The 25,917-nt window shown below is 41.3% G+C and overlaps 1 protein-coding gene across 4 annotated transcripts; it reads right to left on the reverse strand.

Moving 5' to 3' along the window:
- Positions 1–787: 787 nt before the first annotated feature.
- LOC141754854 (fibronectin-like) lies at positions 788–25,084 on the reverse strand. 4 transcript variants are annotated; one of them, XM_074614240.1, is made up of 46 exons: positions 24,765–25,084; positions 24,110–24,235; positions 23,637–23,774; positions 22,673–22,804; positions 22,119–22,256; positions 21,892–22,038; positions 21,582–21,770; positions 21,211–21,393; positions 20,601–20,777; positions 19,678–19,833; positions 19,449–19,577; positions 19,174–19,317; positions 17,523–17,644; positions 16,356–16,524; positions 16,091–16,267; positions 14,826–14,954; positions 14,614–14,703; positions 14,315–14,509; positions 13,090–13,368; positions 12,719–12,982; positions 12,530–12,624; positions 12,035–12,203; positions 11,754–11,840; positions 11,376–11,567; positions 10,177–10,455; positions 9,769–9,960; positions 9,554–9,643; positions 8,934–9,200; positions 8,693–8,809; positions 8,442–8,603; positions 8,192–8,347; positions 7,946–8,062; positions 7,119–7,388; positions 6,842–7,029; positions 6,665–6,752; positions 6,391–6,570; positions 6,196–6,285; positions 5,576–5,764; positions 5,211–5,300; positions 4,363–4,814; positions 4,100–4,238; positions 3,096–3,257; positions 2,867–2,992; positions 2,662–2,768; positions 2,446–2,532; positions 788–1,501 (listed from the first exon to the last, which is right to left on the reverse strand). In XM_074614240.1, exons 1-46 carry the CDS (start codon positions 24,904–24,906, stop codon positions 1,424–1,426), a joined length of 7,395 nt encoding a protein of 2,464 aa, XP_074470341.1. In that variant the 5' UTR covers positions 24,907–25,084; the 3' UTR covers positions 788–1,423. The 4 variants fall into 4 exon arrangements, with proteins under 4 accessions (XP_074470341.1, XP_074470364.1, XP_074470351.1 ...); XM_074614263.1 differs by lacking the exon at positions 10,177–10,455; XM_074614250.1 differs by lacking the exon at positions 24,110–24,235 and having other exon boundaries at positions 24,765–25,080.
- Between the last annotated feature and the right edge of the window lie 833 nt (positions 25,085–25,917).

Genomic DNA, 25,917 nt, shown 5'->3' on the forward strand with positions numbered 1-25,917 from the left:
CCTTTTTAGATCGATGTTCAGGTTGGATGATATCACAATTGATGGAGATTCTTTAATATGACTTTTTTTCGACATACTAAACTATGACTTTTTAAAATGTTTTTTCGACATACTATGCTATGATTTTTTCTACTCTTCTTTTAACATACTATACTATGATTTCTTTTCAATATACTATACTGACTTTTTTTCGACATACTATACTATGAAGTTTTTTTTCTACATGTTACAGTATGACTATTTTCAACATGCTATACTATGACTTTTTAAAATCTTTTTTCGACATACTATACTATGACTTTTTTTTCAACATACTATATAATTACTTATTTTTGACATGCTATACTGTGAGTTTTTTAACTTTTTTTTTACCTATTATACTATGACTCTTTCAACATGCTATACTATCACTTTTTAAAATCTTTTTTTGACATGCTCTACTATCACTTTTTTTCAACATGCTACTCTGACTTTTTTGGACATGCTTTACTATCACTTTTTTTAGACATGCTATACTATGACTTTTTAAGATCTCTTTTGGACATACTATACTATGACTTTGTTTCGACATACTATACTATGACTTTTCCAACATGCTATACTTTGACTTTTTTTAACACACTATAATATGACTTTTTCCAACATTCTGTACTATGAATTTTTTTTTGACTGTTTTTGACATAATATATAATGGCTTTTTTTATTATTTTTTTATGACTGATCTTTTTATTCCATTTACTCCAAATCTCTGTCTTAAAAAAACAAAACAAGAACAAAAACATTGTGCTTAGGTTTCAGGATATCTCCAGCTTTATTAAAATAAGGGACTTCTTTTTGTCAAAAGGTAGAAACAACTTTGGCACGGACAACAATGTACAAAAATAGAACAGTTCAAATTCTCACATCCCAGTTCACACATTCACACATTGAGATTAAAGGGATAAATTAGTAAAAAGGCATTAGAAATTAGAATGTGTCAATCACACAGAGTGTGACCCCTCAGTAACAGAAGAAGGGCTACAGAAAAGAAAAGCACAATTTCATGGATGATTTAAACATTGTTAATAACTACATTGACATTCTTTAACACAGTGCTTACTTTCTGCTCTTTGATTAGGAAGTGTTTCTGAATATTTGAGGTGCACACTAGTATGGGCAGGGGAATGTTGCACAAAAAAACAAAAATGGCAGGAGTCTTCATTTTAAAATAGAGCATGAATTTATAGACTTGGCGGTCAACAGTGAAAAGACTGGCTTAAGAGGAGGATAACTTTGGTCAGGCAGCAGGGCAGTGTAACATCTTTGGCTAAACATGTGTCAGAAAGTGAAAGGGCAGTTAGTTAAATCACAAACAGTATGGCTTCTAAATGGTGAGACAGTGCAGCGATTGGAGGTTGAGGGAGCAAAGCATATGTCCGATCCTTTACTCCAGAGGATTTAGAGGAGCATGTGCATCTGCCAGCAGGTCTGGTCGGAGGCACTCAATGGGGCAATTAATATTCTGGAGGAAAAGTTGAAAAGGTAAGGTCACATTCCTAGGTAGAACCAATCTTGTATATTTGATCACATTCTTCATTGGTTTCCCTGTGGTCATTACCAGCTGCAACAGCGATGCTGGTATTGTTTTACCTTGTGAGTCTGTATGTGTGTGTCTGGGGACAGTATTTTTTTACCTTGCAAGATACAGTCACGAAACTTAACAGATGTGTATTTGACAAAATTAAGGTTGAGTGTGGTGATGAGCGTAGTCCGAGAGAGGAGGGCATGTGTGTGTCTGTAGACAGATTTTGTGACTGCGATGGCATCACAGTACTGTTGGGCGATTGCTAGTCATAGTATAGTATGTAAAACAAATCATAAAAAAAACACAATATAGTTGGCATAAAAAAGTCACACTATAGTATGGCAAAAAAAGGTCATAGTATGTTGAAAAATGTCATAAAAAGTCAGTATGTCATAATAAAATCATAGTATATTATGTCTAATAATTTCATTAAAAACACTAATAGTATAGTATGTCAAACAATGTTGTGAAAAATAGTCATTTTATAGCATGTCGAAACATTTTGTGAAATAAAGTCATGGTATAGTTTGTCCAAAAATGTCATGAAAAAAGTCAGTATGTCAAAAAAATGTCGTATGTGAAAATAGTAGTCGAAAAAGGCTGTGAAAAAAGTCATAAGAAAGTATGTCGAAAAATGTTTCGAAATAAAGTCATAGTATAGTAAATCAAAAAATGTGCAAAAAATTATAGAATATATTGAAATATTTAGTGAAAAAGTCTTAGTAAAATCGTCATAGTATAGTATAGTATGTCGAAAAATGTTGAGAACTGTCATGAAAAGTCTTAATATAGTATGTCATGAAAAAGTCACAAAGTCATAGTATGTCATAAAAAACATCATAGTATAATATATCATAAAAAATGTCAAACATTCAACTCACGCGTAGTGTGTTTCCATATCTAACAGGTTGCAGCAGACTGGCTTCGACATCACCACCTGGTCTGCGGCAGTTCTCACATCGCCAGCCCTGATGAGACCAAACATACACAAGCGTCAATGCTCCGTTTAACTCGCAGAATGATGACAAGTTAATAACAGCTCAATATATGTGTCACTGAACATCAGACCCAAAGCCAGAGAAGCTGATGTGTCGTACCTGCTGTCCTCCAAAGCACGTGCAGGTGCAGATGGCACCCAGGTACTCCTTCTGCCACTGGATTCCCACCTGGTAAGTTTTGCCATCATCATAGCACACTGAATCATCTGTGTGGGCGTACATACACATTAAAATCCACATGCAACTCCTTCACACCTTTTGGAGACAGTTGTTGAATATTTCTTTGGGTTTTAAGAGGCCTTACGTGGTTCACACTTGAACTCTCCTTTGCCATTTCCCAAGCAAGTGCAGCTCATCAAGTGACCATTGTCTGCTTTGCGGTCCCACTTCTCTCCGATGCGATAGTTGTTGCCATTGTCATGGCACCACTCTAATGATGGACAAAATAATAGTAAGAGAAAGTAGAAGTAAAATATACTCTCATTCCAACTATGCTTATGTACCTCCAGGAAAAAAATATCCCCAAAACTTACTAGATGAATCACATCTGAAGTGTCCACTTCCCAGACCCAGGCATCTGCACCACAGCTTGAAGCCCGTCTCAGACATCCGCTCCCATTCACCACCAACATCGTGGTAGGTTGCAGTGAAGGCATCATAACATGAGTCCTTAGTGGAGGGCACTCCTTCTGGGACTGATAGAAGATGGGTGGGGAAAAATACACAAGAAAACAATGTGTGTAAGCCACGAGTTACTTGAGGTTTGATTAACTGCCGCTCCCTTTTGAATGAACTTCTTTTGGGCAATGATGGGTTTTATTTATTTGCTTATTAATAATGATATTTTTCATCAGTATCATATCTCTAAGAGGCCAAACTAAAATGCAAAAAATAAAATGTGGTAACAATGTAGTTTTAATCGTCCATCTGTGCTTCTCAAGGGATCCTTTTCACTGAGGTTTCATTGCATTAAAACACTGTTGCAGCTAATAAAATTATTTATTAACTTACTACTAAGTTTGATTTAAGGTAAGCTAATGAGAAAGCACTGCCAATAGTCAGTACTAATTTGCCCATTATACATTTTATTAGCTGCAACTAGTGTCTATCCTTCCGTGAAAAGGCTCAATTCGAAGTGTAGAGAAGAAGCGTATTGTCACTTCCAATCAATGAGAATAGTTTTGAATTTTGAATTTAAAATAATGGCAGTTTCAAATGATAATCAGGGTTGTGACCAGCACAACTGGAATTATTTAATGAATTAAAGTTTTTTTTTGGTTTTTTTTAAATGTACATTATATTAACTAGAAAAAATTTTAATGTAAACTGGGAGGAAGTTCTGAGGTCACATTAACCAGGGGACAGGAAAAATCAGGAATAAAAGCTATGTCTAACCTATGTCTAACATAAAAAGGCCTGGTTTTCTTTTCCACTGAGGTAGAAAAAGGCCCTTAATTAATTAGCAGGAGTTGCTTTATAATGAATTCTGACTTAGTTCAGCCCAGTTTAGACACAGCAGTTGCTGCAGGATGCTCACGTGTGTTTCCAGCAGTGACGACCTGCTCCAGTATCTTGTGTTTGAGCGCCCCCATCAGAGCCTCCACGATCACATTATAGTTCGCTCCAGGGGAGAGTCCTATCAGGGTAGCAGTGGTGGCTGTGCCGGGCAGGCGGACCTGGACAGGTAGAGAGAGACGAGATTTTTCCAGATGAAATAAGAGATTTCATCTAATATGACCGATAAATAATGCTCAGACGGTATGATGGGCTGGCCTGGAAACCACAACCCTTGTATCTTACCTGGAACATCTTCTCATTTAAGTGTGTGAGGGGATGGCAAGACACCATGTAGGCGTTGCTCTGCTTGTAAGGCTTCCAGGAGATGGAGGTCTGAGTTTGGGCCTCCTGCGGCACTCCCGTGTCATTATCAAACGGGGAGCCGATGGGCAGGTTCAGCTTCAGGATGGGCAGTCTGCGGCCCTCTGCATCAGGAAGGGGTAAAAAGACCAGGGGCTCACGAACTTGCCCATAGGGAGACTGTGGGTTGCCACCGTTACCATTATATCTGTTGTTGTCTCCGTTGTTGTTGTACTCTGTGTACTCCACATTCTGGCTTTGATCACCATGCCCATCCTGGCCATTGTTGCCCACTACCTGGACTCTGTTGTCCAAGTCAGTTTCAGGCACATCCAGCCTGTCACCAGAACCTCCGGAGCCGGGGGGCAGAGGCAGGGGAAGCAAGGAGTCTGGTTCTGGGCGGGAGAGACGGGGTTAGGGAAGCGAGCAGGTTAGATTAGGGGGGAGGTTAAGCAGAGCTGCACTAACATATCTCAGCCAACAGGAGGCGATGCATATGCAGCATTGCTGGGTACTACTTCATGTCAAAGTGTGTCTTAATGCAGTATTATTAACACACAAGATATTTTGAATGTTATTTTTGGAGACATTCAAAATAAAAAGGGGTATTATTGTTTTATTTCAAGGCTTCTGAGCTTCTGCAGCAAAACATTGTGATTCAGCTGAGCAGATTATAGCTGCCATTTAAGCCCTTACATTTTATAGGATGTTTACCCATAACTAATTTGAATTTTGACACTTTATCCCATTTACCATCACCATTTGATGAGTAGAAGTCTCAAAATACTCACGAGTCCTGAGTTTGCCCACCAGAGGTGTGCTCCTCTGTGTGTTCTGGATGGCGATGATCTTGATGATGTACTCTGTGGCTGGTCTCAGGCCTGAGGAGAGGAATAATTATCACATAGAGGAATTAGTGGGTTGCACCTGACTCGAGATTACATGTAAGATAATGATATAACCAGTGCAGTCCGGGTGAAGCTTTATAAATCTAAAACTTTTTATATTAAATCAAAATGGAAATGAAAAATAAAACATGTTGCAGCCAACATAAATAAGCAAACAAATGCGTTATTTTACAATAAATATGCCCTATAAAATATCTCCTGTGGCAATATCGTTTGTAGTGATAATGAACCGGTTGACAAGCGCATACCAGATATGGTGGCGTAGTTTTGGCCGGAGTGGGGTCGTGGGGTGAGCTCTCGGGGTGCTCCTCCTGACTCCTCATAGGTGACGTAGTATCCTGTGATGTGTGTGGCAGGTGGCTGCCAGGTGAAGGAGATGGAAGTGGGGGTCAAAGATGTCAACTGGAGGTTGGTGGGAGCCTGGACCACTGGTTCAGCTATGAAGAAAAATATCATGTTAGATGATGTGATCGCTTGTTCGTTTGTGTGTGCACTGTCGAGTTACAGTAGATTTAGCAGTGCACCGGACTCCCGATGGAAAGTTTAAAAAAAAAAATCTAAATTGATGCGGCAGAAACAGAGATATCATCTCGAAAATGTATGCATCTACTGTGGCTGCATTAAACTAAACCATTATTTGCCTTATTCTTTCCATCTCTCTGTCTGTGTCCCTTTACGTTGCTTGAATTCGCATTGTACTGTATATTATGTACTGTATGTAATGACAGAGATAAATCACCAGCAACTACATGTAGAACAACATTTCTGAATATGAAAAAAAAAAAAGATTTAAACTTAAGTTTACATTATGAAGCCTTAAATGTATTCATAATGAAGCAGAGAGATCAGACACAGATTTGAATAGTACCTGTTTGAATCATGAGATTAAATGGGGCGCTCCTTGTGTTGCCATTCAGAGTATACAGGTTAACAGAGTAACTGGTGCCTGGCTGCAGACCTTAGGAAAAAAACAAAAAACAAATGAAATCACATTTCCATCCATTACATCTGTAAACCGTTTCCACTGTTTTAAAGGTCTGTTTAGTAGGAAGGTGTGGTGTACCTATGAGAGTGTAGGTGTATGTGTCTCTTGGGATGGTCCTGCTGAGAGTGGGTTGTGAGCCACCGACGGGCGTGGCCTCGATGAGGAAACCAGTGATGGTTTCCATCTTCGAGCGCCAGGTCAATGTGAAAGAAGAATCCTTCACATCAGAGATTCGCACACGCCGAGGAGGACTTACATCTGCATTGAGGAGGAAAGAAAACAGACATAAAACAGAGCAGTGGATAATAAATGGTGAGGACTGGAAATGTTAATTTATGGTGCAGCCAGTTACCTTCCAGAGTGGTCACCTCTCCCTCCAGTGGTCTGCTGGTGACAGAGTTCTTCAGAGCGTAGACATGTATCTGGTATGTGGTTGCCACCTATGTTAAACAGACACACAGTTGACATTTATTCACTGACTGACTAATGAATGAATCCATGAAAATACTGAGATAAGAACTCTTGTTACCATGAGCCCTGGTACGACGACACGTGTGGTGTCTGGTGCAACATTCATCTCTTTGGTGGGGCCGTTGATGTTCTTGGGGGTGACGACCACGCGGTAGCCTGACAGGCGTGCATTGGGGGCACGCCATGTCACGGTGAAGGTGGAGGGACCGACCTCTGAGATCACCAGGCTGGTCGGAGCAGGGATCACTGAGACGGCAAAAACACATTTAGAATTGTAGTCGGGGAACATATAAATAAGGTCATGGATATGTTGATGTTTTCTATGTAGTTCTTACCTGTGGCCTGGGTTCCCACCAACGGTGTGCTGGGTGTGCGGCCATGGAGGGCGATGACTTTAACAGTGTACTCTGTCCCAGGGCGAAGGTTTGTCAGCACAACAGTGTCCTGGTCACCTCTGGGTGCCGGACGCAGCTCCCTTTCACTCTCCTCTGAGCTGGAGTAGAGGACACGGTATGATGTCACTGTGCCGTCTGGACTATCCCAAGTGATGCGCATGGAGTTGGAGTCGATGTCAGAGAAGGTCAGGTCCTTGGGACGGTCCATAGCTGTAGTAGAGGAGGAAGATGGGAGGGGGATTCATTTCAGCTCTGAGCTGTTGTTTTTTATTAAAGAATGTACACTTCTAAGGCTATTAATAGATCTTAAAGCGAAACGGGTTTACTTTGTCTCAACTGTTGAGTTACTCTGGTATCGATATTGAAGCTGTTTGCTGTTAAGCACTTTGAATTTAATTAGAATTAATAAGTACTAACTGCATATCAACACATTGGCATTTTATCATCAAACAAAACCAAGATAGATGTTTGAGAGGAGAATTAAGCATCAGAATTAATTCATACAGTATATATATGGCTTCCTCCAGAAGAAATCGAGCTGGGGAAAGTTTGCCTAATCCCCTATCCTGATTAGGAAAACAAGGTTTCTCGTTAACATGATGTTAAGAAATCAGGAAGAAAGAAAGGAGATGCCTGTAACCGAGTTACTTAAGTGCATGTAAACGCACTGAATACCACTAACAGAGCAACTCGCATAACTTGTGCCAAATCAATCCCTAGTTGAAGTCTTTCTTGGATCAGTTTTCACTGAATTGAGTCAAACTAACCAGTGATAGCATTCTCCACCACGGGGGAAGAGGGTTGTCCATCATTGCCCAGGGCATAGACACTCACAACATACTCCACAGTGGGCATCAGACCTGAGAATGTCATCTGAGTCTGATCTGTAACAGAGAAGCAGAAAAAGAGCCAATGAGAAGAGGATACTGTGTTGGAAAAAAATATAAGAATATATATAATAAAGATTTCAGCCTGGTTCTGTACAGCTGTTTTCTTGTTTTGGCCTGTCTTACCAGGGGCCACCACCTCGGAGTAGGACGGTCCCAGACCATTCCTGGGGACACTGGTGACTCTGTAGCCTCTGATTGGTCCCTGAGCAGGAGACCAGCGCACTGTGAGGGCGTTATCACTCACATCAGTCAGCCTCATGTCAGTGGGGGGCTCGGTATCTAAAAGAGAGACGAACACATAACAAAATTTAGATTTATTTTAACCCCTCAACATTTATTTTCCCCCGGAATTTTTTTTTTTACGTTGATGTACCAGTCTTGTGCGTGATGTAGACCGGGGTGTTGGAGGCGGGGCTGTCCCCTCTTCCGGTAACAGCATAGACCGTGATGGTGTAGTCTGTACCAGGCTTCAGACCGGTGATGGTGGCGTAGGTCTGAGTGCCTGGGATTGAGAACTCTTGAGGAGTCTCGCCACCTAGAAAGAGAGTGAAGAAGGGCCGAGTGTCACACTCTGAATATAGTTGAGGTTTAGAGGAAGCTACGACTTAAAATACATGTACACACTTGTGCCACCATAGGTGATCCTGTAGTTCTTCACTGTGACAGAGGGGGCGTCCCAGCGAATGGTAATGCTGGACGGGGTGGACGATGTTACCTCTAGGTCAGTGGGAGCATCGGAGACTGGAGAGGATTAGAAGAGGAGAGGAATTTTTTTTTAAATGTCTATAAAAACAAATAATTATAGTCAAGATTCAGCTGATGAGTGTCACTAAGAGGTGGTAGTGGAAACCAGTATAGAACTCACTGGTGGCCTGTGTGCTAGTCAGAGGCTGACTCTCATCATTGTTGCTGACAGCATATACATATATCAGATACTCTGTCTCTGGTGTCAGTCCAGTCAAAGTGAAGTAGGTCCTGGTTGGGGGCAGCCTCTCGTCTTTCGCATGCCCACCGCTCGTCTTCTGAAAGCGGATGCGGTAGCCGGTGATGGCAGCGGTTGGAGCCAGCCAGTGAACGGTGAAGGAGTTGGTGCGAATGTCAGAGAAGTCCAAGCCAGTGGGGGAGTCCAGAGCTGCAGGGAAAGGTATTAGAGAGAGATTTTAATTATATGCAATGAAAATGGCAATTAATTACAAAATTGCAAGGCAACAAAAATTATCCATTTTTAACAATTAGTGGGTTGTTGACTTGGACTGTTTTTGCACTGGTAATAATAATAATAACTAGAAGTGCACTCGGAGAGCGCAACCTCTGCCAAGGCAGGTTTCATGTACGTCGCTTCTGTCTTCTGTTTTGATGTGTTTAAAAACAAAACAGTTAATGTAAATATTGTCTTGTTTCTGTGTGATGAAACATCATTAGAAATGGACATGAATAATTCTTTCGGCACCCTTGACCCCCTTTAGAAAGCACTGTCATACTCACTTGTCCTCTGCGTCCCTGTGGCTGGTTCACTCACTCGTTCACCGTACACACACACAACACTGATACTGTACTCGGTGTTGGGCAGCAGGTCTATATGGAAATGGAGATAAGTATAAAGTTAGAATGGCTTGACATGGAGCATTGCAAAGAAAAACAACCAATTTTGGACTTTAAATCCAGCTTTCTGTCAGACACTTTTAAACAGATCGTCTTACTCTCCAGCACGAAGGTGTTGGTGGCTCCGCCGACATTAACCTCCTTGATGTCGTCGTCAGTGGCTACAGGGTGGTAACGGATGACAAACCGAGAGATGTCGCTTGGTGTGGCAACATGAGGGACTGCCCAAGTCACCCTAATGTGGTCAGGACCCACTCCCCTAAACTGTAGGTTGGTGGGAGCTGGAATGGCTGTAGGAATGATGGGTTACAAGTTATAGCTAACACAGGAAAAACAAAGTATAATTAAATAAAAACAGATTTACAATAGCATAAAGATTAATGTGAAACATTTCTGAAATGTACATGTGCATTAATAAAAGGTCTGTTAATGTGCCTTCATCAATTCTCTCAGATCAGATCAAAACCCAAGCCCTTCCCACAGATGGAGTGAAAGAGTTAAATCACCAGCTTGTGTTTGCATTGTGTGTGTGGTCGGCTTGCTTTTCCCCTCCTCTGTAACAGTGAAGATACTGATGTCATAGTCCACGCCCGGCTCCAAGCCACGAATCGTGTAATAACCAGCAGATTCTTCCACCATATCTTGAAAAATTGGCAAGCTCTCGCCTGACGTTACTACCGTTATCCGGTAACCAGTAATGGTGGAATAGTTCAGAGGGATCCAGCGCAGGCCGATGGTGGTGTCAGTAATGTCGACAAAGTCAATGTGACTTGGTGTAGGGATGTCTGAAAGGGTTAGGCCAGTTGCAAAGCGCAAGCAAAATTAGAGAGACAGACACACCACTACATTAGTTATATCAAAAACATTAATTTGATTCCCAATAAAGCAGTCAGAGATCCAGAGTATAACAGTAGCCATGCTAGATAGAGATAATTACAAATTACTGAAGTCAATAAACAATCACGATTTACTTTAATCAAAGCAGTGATACTAGTGTACCTGGCATGCTTAAAAAAAAAGAAAAATCACCATCCCAATTAATAAACATGACCTCCATGCATGGTACTAATTATCATGTTAGTAGTAGGTTATGATAATTAAAGCTGCATTACACAATGTTTTTTTACAAACAGATTGCCCACAGAGAATTAGCCACCAACTCTGCAGCTCCATGGAGCTTTTCAGCCTTTTAATTTCTCGCAAACTAAAGTGTAAAATAAAGTTTAGTGGAGTATTGAAATTAATTACTTAGATAGCCATTCAATGAGCTGATAATGTTGCTCTGTGTCTGCTGAATCTGCAAGTGGGCATTTTTCTGTTAACCCATCAGACAACAACTTTAAAACTTGATAACTTTAAAAGGTGATAATGACAGAGCTGTGTCTTTCAGGCTGTTTTGAATTATTCTGCCCCCTAGTGGCCATAAATACATTAATGCAGCTCCATGAAGGCATTCAAGCATCTTTTTTTTTTCTTTTGAAACCATGCCAATTTCAAAAACAATGCATTCGGGAAAAGTTCCAGCATGAATAGGAATACATTGTAAGGGTGGGAATAATGAAAATGACAGGAAGTGAAATATTCGAGTTGGCTCCAGTTTGACTTCGACCCAGCCTTTCTTTTTCTCCTCTCTTACACAGACACATTGGTCTTTTCTGTGATGAAGCTGTGTGTTTGATGCCTATCAACATGTGTGAATGCTTACCTGGTGTGACAATTGTGGACACAGGTACACTTTCCAACTGTCCCTTGGTGGTGAAGACACTGATGTTGTACTCCGCCCCCAGATTCAGACTCTCTAGCATGCATGAGGTTTCATCGGCTCGAACAAACTCTTCCAGGGTGTTTCCTCGCTGACCGTCAGTCGGCGTGCTTGTCACTCTGTAGCCTGTGATGCCTGCAGAGGGTGGGGGAACATGAAAAATATGGAGGAGTTAGAACATAATGTCCAGGCTCTTGCAATTTATGAGTCAAAAGGAAAAACCGGGAAGAGACATTTGTCCTAGTGAAAAAAAATACCATTTGAAGGCCAAGGTCTAGACAGATGTGCTAGCAGTGCGTGGGGAGCACAGTCAATATTTACCTGGTGTTTTGGAAGCTACCCAGTGGACAGTGAGATCTCCTGTGACAGGGTTGGACTCAACTCTGAGGTCAGTGGGAGGAGACAGGGCTGCAAAGAGAGAAAAACAGATCATGACACAAGCATGAGAAACTTGATTTGATACAGCAAGAACTTCTTAAACAAACTCATGCCTAATGGTTAGAACAGTGCTATGTAGGCCCACAGTAGTATTAATCTGGTGATCAGTTATACAATTTATTTTATGGTGGCCTTTTCTCGGTTAAAGAGAATTGGATACGCACAAGTGACAACATTGCGGGTGATGGGGTTTCCACGGTTGCGTCCATTGAAGATGGGCTGAACGCTGTAGGTGTACTCAGTTCCAGGAATCAGACCGGGAATATAAATACGTCCAGAGTCAGAGGTCTCTTCTCTGGGAGACTCGCCTACCTGGCTGGGGAGCACAGACAGCTGTGGAGAAGAAGGCAGAGATCAGAAACCTAGAGAATACACTTCAAATATACCAGAACAAAGACAGTAAATCGGCAAAAAGTGATTTTTTGGCAACCTGGTGCCAGCACAATAATCTGTGAACACAACAAGCTGACATATCATCACCTTATTAAGTTGATGATCAACCCATTTCATATTACACACAGTGATTTGACCCATTGATAGTATAACATGTTAATTAAAGTAGATTTAATTTTGTTTGATTATGAACAGTTGTTTCTCTAGATGATGAACTGATTTCTTTTTCTTTTTTTTTGATGTGGTGAGAAGATGCAGGCATCTACCTTGTAGCTGAACCTGCGGACAGGTATCCAGGAGATGATGATAGACGCATCAGTAACCTCAGTGCTGAAAGCAGGATTATTTCCCATCTGGGGAGCTGGGAGGAGGACAGAATGGGAAAAATATAAATTTAAATTCTTGCAACAATTTATTTTACTCTCTGCAGATCTTGTGTTTCTTTTAATACTGACAGGTGATAAAATATGTGTTGACGCCCTCGCTGAGCTCGTTGTTCAGGTCAGAGTGCAGGGTGGCAGTGTACTTGGTGTCCGGACGTAAATTCTTCAAAGCGTACTGGGTGACCCTGCCGGGGATCCTCTTCTCGATGGGGCTGGAGCCCTCGATGCTCAGGAAGAGACGGTAACCGCTGACGATGGCGCGGGGAGCCTCCCAGATGACCACTGCACTGTCGGGGCCGATGTCAGTGAAACGCACATCGGTGGGCGAATCAGGTTCTGAAGGGGATAGAAAATGCAACGCGTAAGGCAGAACATCTCATCTTTTCTGTTATTGTAATCCCTCTGCGTCTAAATTGGGCCCCTTGGTCCACGGCGATACTTACTGGTAGACCTTTCTCCCACAAGTGCCTTGCTCTCTACTCCACCATTGATGGCGTAGATGTAGAAGCGGTACAGTGTGCCCGGCTGCAAGTGGGTGATATCAGCGTATGCATTGGGTGAGATGGGCAGCTGCAAGAGCCTCCTCTCAGTGCCGTCAGGAGCAACGGGGGTGAAGTGCACCCTGTAACCGGTCACCTCGTTGGGTGGACCGGTCCAGGTGATGCTGATCTTCATATCTGAAACCTCGTAGAACTGCAGGTCTGTGGGTGCCGGGACCTCCTCTGTGGACAGGAAATAGTGGATTGATTGACAAGGGACAGCCAGAATCAGTCTTAAAAGTACCCTCTGGAGTTACGGACCATTAGTAACGCTATGGAGCAATGTTTTCATGACTCGTTCCTCATTTTGTTTGGAGAAACACTGAACCGAAACATAGCTTTGTTTACAAAAAACTCCACAGAGCACCTTTAACTTAGCTGTGTATGTTCTGTAAAGGGTTAAAAATGCTAAGTACAGTAAAACAATCTAAAAATCTGTTTGTCTTCATTGTGGCAGATTTGCAATCATCTGTGAAAAAGTGCAATGAAAGGCTTTAACAATTGACAGATCTTAACAATAAAGCAGCCATTCTCTACATCATCTGGTTTTGTTTTTCGAGCATAATAAAACTACATTTTGCCGTACCAGGCACAAGAAGAGAGTCAGGAATGGAATTCCAATTTAAGATATACTGAGGATTTATGAAGTGTGTGTGCGTCTGTGTGGGTTGTACATGTCTGCTTGTGTTTTCACTACATCTGAACAGGTGTCTGCTTCTGAGCACACCATAAATTAAAGAGAGGTCATTCAGGGGCCGCGACAGACTAAGATGAAGATAAGAAGAGATTACCATGGTATAGCTAGAGCTGTAAGAGCACATTTTGACAAAGCAATGTTTTGATATGCTCTGTCTTTACCAAACACTGGAAAGCCCTTCTTAAAGCTTCTTGGCCCTATAAGGAATCTTTTGCTGCGTGTATTAACTTAATCTGCTCAGCTTTCACTGACAGCCAAAATACAAAAAAAAGCTATAAAAAGAATAATTTACCATCTAAAGAATAGATAAACCTACTGTGAATGTTTTATTAAAACAACAAAAACTCCAATTGGCTCAAATTTTGTAACAGTTTTCATTAATTTCGGATTCTTCAGTTACTGAAAGATATGGTATCTGTTAAAAATGTGCACCTGGTGGAGGGGTTCCGGCGGTGTTGACCTGTACAAAAACAGGCTCACTCTCCTGATCCTCCTCCACAGCGTAGATGCTGATGTTGTAAAGGCGGCCGGGGCGAAGGTCATCCAGGGTCACTGAGGTCTGGGAGTCTGGCAGGTTCAGCTCAGTGCTGCTGCCTTCCACTGACGGCGTGTACACAACGCGGTAACCTGGCAGGCACAAACATACAGTTACATACTGCCAAAATCAAATGGATCTCTATATCAAACTACTAAATCACGTATAAACACACATACAGAGACAAGTTCCTTACCAGTAATAGGAGCCTGAGGCCTGGTCCAGCTGATTCGGATGGAGGACTCTCTCACATCATCGACTACGTGTTGAGCAGGGGTGTCAGGAGCTGGGGGAGGGAAAGGAGAATGGAAATCAGTCACGTCGTAAACGTTTGTGTAAAAATGCACAAAATTTGCATAATCCTGAGATTTATTGTCGTGACAAAGAGGAAGAGAGGGATTCTCCCACCTGTAGTCTGAGAGGTAGTCAGAATGAGGTTTGGCTGTCCCTGATCTGGGAGCTCGTAGACGTTGACGTTGTATCTGCGTCCTGGCAGGAGGTCGGCGATGGTGACAGAGGAGGCTGAGCGAGGAACATCTGGAGAAGCCGACAAAAAGATAGTTAATAAACATACCATTATATCTGTTTTAAATATGTATTCTTTTTTATAGTATGTTTATACCATGGTAGCTATATCTTCAATATTTCTGGGTGACTGAAACCATGTTGGGCAATGGCGCACATCAGTGAGGAGGGCTGCTTAATGGCAATACTGGATTTGTATATGATTTTTGCTTCAACTTGATGAAGTTCATTGACTAGCCAGGAATTTAATTGGCCAGATTAGCCAAAAACAGACAGACTGGTCTAGTCATTTTACAGATAATTTACTATATGACAACATTTATAAATACCTCAATTTAAAATGACATATACCATAATCAGTGTTGGAATGTAACTAAGTACATTTACTCAAGTACTGTCCTTAAGTACAAATTTGAGGTACTTGACTATTTTAATTTAACGCAACTTTATACTTGTACTCCACTACATCTCAGAGGCAAATAATGTACTTTTTACCCCACTATTTTTCTGAAAGCTACAGTTACCAGTTACTTTTCAGATTACAAATTGTCACACCCTCTCTCCAGTGAAAACCATGTATCTCCAAATCTGGTGAGTCTGAATTTCTCTGATAAACGAAACGATGCAGTGCTCCTTAATGGATTGAGAATATTCTCTTAAGCGAAGCTACAAACATATGATGATCTTATAGAATATGATGCATTGCTGTAGATTAAACTACCCAACAGTATAATGTACATATACAGCAGTAAAATGCAACATACACATGAATACAGCAGTAATATTAATCCAAAAACATCATGTTAATAGTAGAACATTGAAATTTTTCTGAATAATAAGTAAATTTAGCTGATAATACTTGCATAGTTTTACTTAACTAAGGTTTTGAATGCGGGACTTTTACTTGTAGTGGGATATTTTCAGTGTGGTATTAGTACTTTTACTTAAGTAAAGGATCTGAATACTTCTTCCAACACTAATAGAGGATTTTACCCATATTGCCCACTCCTAATGAAATTGGTGTTGGTCACATTTATTCTGAGATACATCAGTCAGAACCTCAACAGAAAAACTACCCAATAAATCAATCCATTTAGGTATTTGCTTGTGACATTATGGAGGTTTCAGTGATGGTCAAAGGATCTCACCCAGGACTTTCGGCTTGGCCCCGTCCTCACTGAGCTCATACTCCACCCTGAAGCCAGAGATGGTAGAAGAGGCTGATGTCCAGGACACAACGAAGCTGTTTGAGGTGATTTCTGTCACCGACTCAGAAGTGTCCAACACTGCAGGAAGTTGGGTCGTCTCTCCCTCCGATGTTTCCACTTGAGAGATAAAGGGATATAATGTTTGTGTGAACAATGTCTTTAGATTTGTGGCATTGAGAGAATGTCACTGCTCAAGTCTACTCACAGGAGCCGTGGTTAGTGGTGAAATCGAAGCGTGTGACCTCGCGGCGTCCGTAGCGCAGGATGCTGATCAGCTGACCCTCGTAGGTGATGCCTGGACGCAGCCCGCTGATGGTGTAGGAGTTGAGGTGGCCGGGGACAGCGACCTCCTTCCAGGCAGAACGGGTATTTTTCTACCAGAAGGGGTAAAAAGATAAAAAGTTAATGGAAAAGGGAAAATGGAAACAGGAGTGGATAATCTTCATCTGCTGATGTAGATCAAGTGATATGATCAAAAGCTTTTTGTAAACTGCTGTTTCCAGACTCAAGGGTGAACTCCAAACCTCAGATTTTAGGCGAACGTGGACAACAATAAAAAAAAAAAAAAGGAAATTTGAACACCTACAATTACATTATAACTAAAAAAAACTACCTGCTCTTGAAGACCATGTTATATGATTGAAAGCTCCAGAATAGCTACTAAATGGACCTCATAGTGAGATTGTTTTCTCAACTGGATAATCTGATTTCTAAACTCTTTATGTCAAACATAAATCTTTACAGTAATGAACAATTTTGTACAAATATGTGAAACTTTGAGAGAATTTACTGGAATTATTAATTAATTCAGAAAATTAAAACTTTATATGGTCGCCTGTATATTTTGGACTGGACTCTGGCTCAGACATGTTTACTGCCACATCCTGCTTTAGGAGTATTTAGACTGGCTTTGCAGTCTGTCAGAAAACTACAAACGTTTCACAGTAGGAAGGCCAGTTTAGGGCTTTGAGTGACTTTTCTGTCCAAAATACACAACCCCCTTCAGAGGAAATCTGTTTGACTTCAATTAAGCTTCATAAACATTTCAACCAGCCCGTCAGTCCTTGAGGTCTTCAAAGAGAAAAAAGATGTGTGAGAAGAAAAAAAAAAAATCACAGAGAGGGAGATATTTTCTTTGGAGTCTGTGTGTTTGCGTATGCAGACTGTAAAGGGGAGTTCATGTACCCTCTAATCACCTTGTTTGTCCATGTTCAAACTTCAGTCAACATTACCAAAAGCACTTGACTGTTTGCTCACCTTTACTAATGCTACCGGTCAGCACATTTAAAACAAAATTTTTTCAGGAAAAAAGAGAGAGCTCACTTGCGTTCACAAAGGTTATTTTTTAACCTGAACCAAAAGAGTGACTCACAACTCTCCACTTGAGGATGTACTGTGTGATTTGAACAGATGAAGGGGGGTTCCACTGAATGGGGTGGGAGTCTGGCTGTTTTCCTGCCTCCGTGATGATCACCTGGACAGGTCTGTGGCCGTCTGAGGAGTTTAGAGAGAAAAGATTTAGGGGAAGACATCAGGAGAGAGTAGGAGAGACACAGAACAAAGCTGCTATTATAAATGAGAAAAAGAGTCACACATTGTCAAAGACTTATAACGGTGTTACCTATAGAGACTGTGGGTGAAAGTTGGCCACTTTTTGGTGAGGCTCTGTCATACAGATTCATCATTTCGGGGCAGAACCAAATCACCAGACGGTGCTAAACCATCTCAAACACCCACTGACATTTTACAGTCTGACATAACACTGGAGCACTATATTCATCACAGTTTATCTAGCTAACATAAAGCTTCACAAGTCCTGCTCTGCACACACACACAAACACACTTTCCTCTGGCATGAATCACAGTGAGATAAATGTTGCAACTGTAACCTTTTAGGTCATTGTTTGATTCAGGACACACATTTCGCTGCAGTACAAAGTACGACATTAAGCAACTTTTACCCAACAAGAGGGAGATGTTGGAGGCAGGAAGTGTGTATAAAGCCACCCTCCCCAACCCAGCATCCCTTTCCCCCCAGCAGGTCAGCACAACAACACCGGGCGGGGGAGGAACTACAAAGACCCAGGGGAAGACGGGTGATGTGATTGGCAAGAACTTCTCCATTTGCCAGACTTCAAAGCCAAGAAAAACACCAAACCCCCGCTTCCCTCCACAAACCTGGCAAGTGAACTTTTCATTTCAGTGACGTGTGATGGGAGGTTAGGGGTAGGTGAGAGGAAGGAGGTCAATAACGTAGGAGGGTTGAAGAAGTACAGCAAACACAAATTAAGCACTAACAGCTGTCTGACTCAGTGGAAACGCTGCAGGACAGGACTGTGAGGCACTGGAGAAATTAACACTTCCCCATTAAATAATACAAATAAATAATCCTGTTAATAATATGCATGTTATCTTGTAGTGTGCAGGGGTTTAGGATTTAAATATCTCACCCCATGATTGAGCCTCAGACCAGCCAAAGTTATCACAATTATATCGAATGGATTGTCCAGAAATTAGAAAATGATGTTGAGGTTGAAATCTGAATGCAGTTTTCCTATATTTCTTTGCATTTTAGCACATTTGCACAATGAAGAGTCATGCCGAATTAGTTATTTGCAGTTCCTGTTTGTACTCACTGGATTACTTTGATTATGAAGAAAAACTTCCAAATGTGGAAAACTTCTAAACGCAAAGTTTATGAGATCTGAAAAAGAAGTGCCTTTTTTTCTATGATTTCTAAGTGGACTTTTGAACGTTTATCCATAATGAACATCAGAGATAAAAAAAAAAAGTGATAGTCATGCATAGTGTATATGTGTGTGACATGTCTGTGAGTTATGGCTCTGATAAGGCAGGAATTAAAGTCTTCTGGTTAATTTCTGTACCACATTTGTTGTTGCGTGATGTATATAAACAAGCATATTCAAATATGGACCATGTGAACTCTGCAGAAACAGAGCTGTACACCAACTGAAGTGGATAACAGCTTTACTAATGATGTTGGGAAAATTTGTTTTCCCTACCTGCTGAGATCTGCTGAGGTTCGCATCTCATCTCTCCAATCGTGTTGCCATAGCAATGACAGCGGTAGTGGATGGCATGGATGACTTTCTCCCATGTATCTCCAATCTGATGGAACGTCCTGGTTTCTGGCTCCTGACACTGATCTATTTGTAGAAAACAGAAGAGGACAACAGAGATTGGATAGGACAAAGAAGGGTGGGGTTGTAATTTTCTGATGAAAACTGCATTAGCATTTTTATTCCCCAACAGCTGAGCTAATGAGCCATGAACTTACCGATAGCGTCACACTTCCAGCGTCCACGACCCTGTCCAAAGCAGGTGCAGTTCATCATGTAGCCCTCGTCGTGACGCTTGGAGAATTCCTCGTTTACTTCATAGGACGAGCCATCAACAACACACTGATCTGGACAGATAAAAAAAGAGTAAAGTTAACATAAAACCTTTATGCTTCAAGACAACTTCAACAGTTTTGTTTCAAATCCAAATGGATTTAGCTCTCTGACCTCGCAGCTGGGTGTGAGCAACACAGCTCCACTCCCCACGGCCGTTGCCCAGGCATGTGCACTCCATCATGTGACCCTGGACATCATGCCGTTTGTCCCACTTGTCGCCTACACGGTGCATCACTCCATCATTGGTGGTACATAACTCCTCATGGGCTACATAAAGAAAGAAAGGAAAAATAAATAAAAACAAACTGTACTGTGTGTGTTTGGACTGGGAATTCTTCTTGGTCCAGTCAGCCGTAGTGTCATCACTCTGTATGTAATCAAACGCTGTAAATGTAACAGCCCTGATAGAGTCATTACTCTCCCATGAACATAAACCCCAAATAGTCCCCAATTGTCTACAAGTGACCCATGCAACTAAACCGTCATTAGCATCTTTGACAACAAGATGAGATAAAGACCAAAGCATTTAGTGTAATTACATCCCCTACAAAAGTAAATATATCCATACCATGTTAGTTTAGCATTTGAACATGTCAGACTTTAGCCATATGACCCAGGATCACTGAGGAAAAATCGATTGAAAGCAACACAAGTGCACCAACTTTGAGCTTTCGCTTTCTTGGGCAGACTGTTTCACCATCTCCTGGCTGTAGCTTCATATTTACCATACACATATGAGAGTAGTATCGATCTTCTCATCTAACTCTCAGCATGGAAGTTAATAAGCGTATTTCCCAAAATGTCAAACTATTCCTTTAAACACATCTGTTTTGACTAACATTATGATTTGACATTTTATATTGTAAATTCAAATTGGAAACCTTTCAAAACTACTGCTCTAAAACTTCCTCTAGAAGGAAAAAAATACGTAATTACTTTGTGTCATTAAACATTTAACTGTCAAGTTTCAAAGTGATAGCATGATGTGGAACAAACAAAGCAGAACACACACACACGCACACACACACACTCACCAGCCATGGGGCAGAAACCAAAGCGCTGCTCTGTGTCGTAGTCGTGAGTGGTGCCACACCACCTCATGCTATCACGGCGCCCGTCAGCGGTGCAGTCGGTGTAGTTGCGGCCACTGTAGAGGAAGGGGAAGTGGCACAGGCCGCCGTTGGAGTTTCCTCCTCGTGTTGCCACAATGGCTGGAATAGAGACAGAGACACTGTATATCGCACCATACTACAATGCAGAGTGTGGGGACTGTGATAGATTTGATAATATTTGCGCCAATATTATCTTTAAATATGGCAATTTTCATACCGAAATTTACAAATATCCAAGAATCCCAGAAAGGGAACTTTGATACATTAAGTGTAAAATAAATTAACATCAAAAACACAAATGAACAAGTAGGCTAAATAAATTGATGTTAAATAAAATTCCATTGCAGGTTGTACAGACTTTTTTTAAGGAAAGAATTAAGGAAAGGATATTTAGAGGGAATCTTAAATAAATTAGTGGTGGATGACATTGTCGGGCAAAGGCCGTGATGTAATACAAGGCCATCATCAGCCCAATATATCCACTTAAACCAAATAAAATGCCCAGGTTTACATCCCTGTGCCTAAGTCTCACCATTCTTCTCAGTACAGAAAGAGTACTGCTGGTCTCTCTCATAGTCTGAGGTTGAAGAGCACCAGAGCTGCCCATCTGTGCGTCCGTCTGAGGTGCAGGAGTAGTAGGTCTTTCCCATGTAGACAAACGGGAAGGAACATGACTCGCCGTTAGAGTTGCCACCATATGCCTGATTCCTGACTTCTGCACAGACAGGAGAGAGAAAAGCGAGAAAATGGTAATTATAGCGGAGACAAAGCAATGTGCATCTAATAATGGTGATTATTTGGTGATACAGGTGCTCTCGAACTTAATTTTGAAACCTAATTAGAAACATAACAGACCACAGAGTTCATCATCATAATTGCTCTTTGACCCCTGCTTTTACTCACCCCACTCCTGACAGCTGACTCCGTTGCCCAGACAGTTACAGATCATCTGCTTACTGCCCTGGCTTCTGAACCAGCGCTGTCCATCGTAGTAGGTGGCTCCAGAGTCTGTGCGGCACGTCCCCTCGATGGGGGGCTCGAGCAGCTGCCGAGTCTGGGAAAGGGTGGGGGTCAACACGACAGCACCTATGGCTGTATCCCACCAAACAGATTGAAAGAATGATGAATATCAGAGAAGATCAGAGTAAAGTTTTTACTATTTGGTAAACACTTTCAGTAAAATTGAACTTCAGCAAGAGTTTTTGAGTCTCACTTCGGCCTGCGTTGTGTCTCTCACACTTCCACTCTCCGCGGCCATTTCCTAAGCACTGACACTGCACGACGTGTCCACTTGTGTCCCTCTTTGACCACGAGTCTCCGATACGGTAGGACCTCCTGGTGTCCTGGTCGTTGCAACGGTCTGGTTGGAGAACAACAGTGGTCAACAGCCGCTACTGAAGTATGTAAAAGTGTGTGTTCATTAGTTTATACTCTTCTTACTCCTTGAGCTGCATGTGATGCGTCCATTTCCCTCTCCCAGACAGGTGCAGTCCAGCATCATCCAGCCTTGGTACGGTTTCTCCCAGGTCTCCCCCACGACGTATGATGATGCAGCGTTGTTGTCGTAGCAACGCTCAGCTGCACAGAAAACACAGGAGATTTATTGCATCTGCAGTTTTGTCACAAGACACTGTAAGATCCAGCTTGAAATCACAGCGCCTAAATCACCCCAGACTTTTCCAGGAGAAACAAACCTAGTGAAAATCAATAGCTGTGGCGTAAGATGGGCAAAGAGGAGAGGCGTGCTCTCTCACACACTTACCTTGTTTGTCTGGATCGTTGTCAAATATTTACAATTCTATCAAACACAGTCATGTTTCTGGGAAATTTCCCTGTCTGTAAGTTTGTGCGTGTGTGTGCTGGCAGCTGAATATACAAGCTTGCAGGTTTAAGTTGCGATATTTCACATTTATCTGCTTTCCAGAGTTCATACGGAAAGTGTTGACGTCCTGGTTGCACCGCAGGTTTAAATTTATGGAGGTAAAAGGACTCACCCACAGGTTTGCAGGTCCACTCTCCTTTGCCATTCCCAAGACACACACACTCCAGCATGTAATCAGCAGTCTCATGAGGCCTCTGCCAAGTGTCACCGATTTTATAAGACCTCCCACCTTCATGGCAACGATCTGTGAAGGACAAAATGTACTAAGTTGCATTGGTTTGAAAAAATGCCCTTAAAGCTTCAAGTTACTTGAAGCCAATCACAGTTCATTTCAGAGAGAGCGTTTCTATTGAGCGTTCCTATTGGCTGTGCTCCAGCTGGTGGGCGGGGCTTGGTTTTTCCTCAACTGATCTCAACCTCGCTGCCAGGTCACAAACTTTCTCAGTTTACACCTAAACAGTACACTACAAGATGTTTCTGAAAACATTTGAGGTGAGAAATAGACATTACAGTAACAGAATATTGATTCATATTTGATCAGCGCTGCCTAGTTTGACCGTTTGAGTTCATGAGTGACTGACTCGTGACTCGTCGGAGGTGGACAGGAGACTCCAGATCAGCTCTTACTGCTTGTTTTCCTCCGGTCTGCGAAATCCTGCAGATGCCATTACGAGCACCGGAGGACACAGAGGTACAAGATTTTTTTTCAGGATTACCTGTCTCATACACTACTGTCAGGATATATTTTATAAAAATAACTTTTTTTAATCATATTTGCTTCGTTTCTACGAGCTGCAGCTTTATTATGAACTATGACACATTCAGATTTTATATTCAATCAGTAGCCTGCAATTTAAGTAAACATTTTTATTAAAACACCCTGAGGTATCCTGAGGTGTGTGTGTTTCCAATGCATGAGAGAATCAGGGAAGACAAACCACTCAGTTCTCTTTACAAGAAAATGACACACAAAAGTGACATAGAAATAATATAATTGAATTGAACATCACTAACAGTTCATCATGTCTAAATATAGATTTTTGAACTGCATGAACTTAAATATTCCGGTTACTCACTTGCAATGGTACAGCTGATCTTGCCACGACCAGAACCAATACAGGTGCAGTCCCACATCATCGCGTCCTTTGGTCTCTCGTAGGTTTCACCGACCCGGTATTGCCGGTCATTGTACTTATCATAACAGGACTCCTCCACTGAGAGAAAAACAGAGGAAACACCAAAAGGTTAAGAGTTTGTTATTGTTGTGGATATTTCTCTTGCTGCATAGAGCAATACAAAAAGTTGAAAGTGAGTGTCTCAATATGTTCCCAAGTGTTCCTTTAAGTAACTCAGGTCTGGTGTTTCAGTCATGGTGTGATTTACTATATATATATGCTATTGTGTATTTACACAAAAGTTCTGAAACAAGTGACTATAACTATCCCAAACTAAAAGTTTTCACTCATCATTTCCAGATGTGAAAAGTGAGCCTGAGAAGAAATGGCCTGCTAAGACATTTCTATATCAAACCGGTTGGTCTCTCACTGACCTTCAGGTTTACTTTTACATTTGATGCCTGCTGCTCCATTGCAGATGCACACCAGTGTACTACCGAGGTAGGGTTTCTCCCACTGCTCGTTCGGTCTGTATGAGCGACCATTTTCCTCACAGCCGACTATAGAAATCATATAATAGGAATATATGTTACATAAAGAGTATTAAACATATGGACCGAAAAACGTGTTGATTTGTCTCAACTCAAAAAAAAAAAATTTATGCAAAATAAAAAAATCATTAGGTATGACAAAAGTTACTGCAAAGTTATTAATACAACACGCACTATAAATCACGTTGTAATGCAGAAAGAAAATTACTTTTTATTTGTGTCAACTCGTAAAAAATTTAATTAATGCAAAATAAAAAACATAATTTATGACAAAAGTTACTGTAAAGTTATTAATACGTCACGCACTATACACCACGTTGTAATGCAGAAAGAAAATTACTTTTTATTTGTGTCAACTCGTAAAAAATTAAATTAATGCAAAATAAAAAACATAATTTATGACAAAAGTTACTGTAAAGTTATTAATACAACACGCACTATAAATCCCGCTGTAATGCAGAAAGAAAATTACTTTTTATGCTTAAGAGAGAATAAAACTGAAGGACATTTGATGGTTTTTGGAGGTCCTTGTACGCACCTGGAGTAACAGCCGCTGCGTCACGGAGCTCAGGAAACACCTGAAACTGGCCACTTTGTCTTTTGCTCTTCTTTGGCAAGCCGTGGACTGCGCTGCTGACGCACAGCGCAACCAGCAACCCTGTCAGTGGGCCACCAGTCATTTTGAGAAAAAAATAAGGATTTCAAGGTAAAGTAGAAAAAGGCTAGTTAACAAAGCAAGTTTTACCAACAAACAAACAAAGCGAGTGCAGAACTAAAGTTAGGCTTGGAGAGATCTAATTTCTGTCCCTTATAATAAATTTCCAGCTGCCTCCTCCCAGCTGGTGCACCAGACCGAGGAGAGGAGAGCGCGCTGGTTTTATACCCGGGCACACCACAAAGGGGCGGGGTTTAACTGTGGCTTTGGATGGATGACCCGCCCGAGAGTGAGCAATACACTGACACCAGACACTTCACTTTCAAGACAAGAAGCCACAAGACAAAAAAAAAAAAATTAGCTATAAAGATGTTTTCTTGGAAGTGTGTTCGTTCCAGAGATGAAATTCAGGTGTCAAAGCAGCAACATCAGCAAACAGTGAAACAAAGGAGAGGTAAAGGTATTCAACAATTATAAAAACAATAATAGAGATATAAAAGATACAGAGTGAATGGGTGAACATAGTGCATACAGTCCGTCAATAAATAAATGTAGTATGTACAATAAATAAATGTAATATGTGCATATGTGCAGTCTATAAAGTGGTATATAGGATGCATAGTGTAAAGTGCGCCAGTGGTTAGAGTCCAAGATGGTTGCAGATAGTGCATGTTTAAAGGTAGATAGTGCATGTTTAAAGTTCTTGATGGAGAGAAACATAGATGTTAACATATAATATCAGAATGACAAACCACCATATCAATAAACCACTACAGCTCACTAGAAACCCCAGTTAGTAGACACACTGTAGATACTAATCCCTAGGAAATAGTGATGTTATCAGAGCCAAGCCTTTTCTGGGGTTCTTTGAGATTAATTTTCAACCTAATTAATTTTGCAATGTGCAAATGTTACAATTAAATGTACTTTATGACTACTATAAAAAACAAAACGTCAAACCTAACTCTCATACAGTGCCATGAATGTGCCGAACAAAAATGAGAAAGACATATTAGATTTGTTATTGCTCTCCCAA

The sequence above is a fragment of the Sebastes fasciatus genome, chromosome 2, assembly GCF_043250625.1.
Source record: "Sebastes fasciatus isolate fSebFas1 chromosome 2, fSebFas1.pri, whole genome shotgun sequence".
Lineage (NCBI taxonomy): Eukaryota > Metazoa > Chordata > Actinopteri > Perciformes > Sebastidae > Sebastes > Sebastes fasciatus.

Coding starts and splice junctions, on each gene's coding strand:
- LOC141754854 (XM_074614240.1), bottom strand. CDS start 24,906: ATGACTGGTGGCCCACTGACAGGGTTGCTGGTTGCGCTGTGCGTCAGC. Junction 22,805..23,636: donor GATCAGCTGTACCATTGCAA/GTGAGTAACCGG, acceptor TGTCCTTCACAG/ATCGTTGCCATGAAGGTGGG. Junction 21,771..21,891: donor GAGACACAACGCAGGCCGAA/GTGAGACTCAAA, acceptor GGTGGGATACAG/CCATAGGTGCTGTCGTGTTG.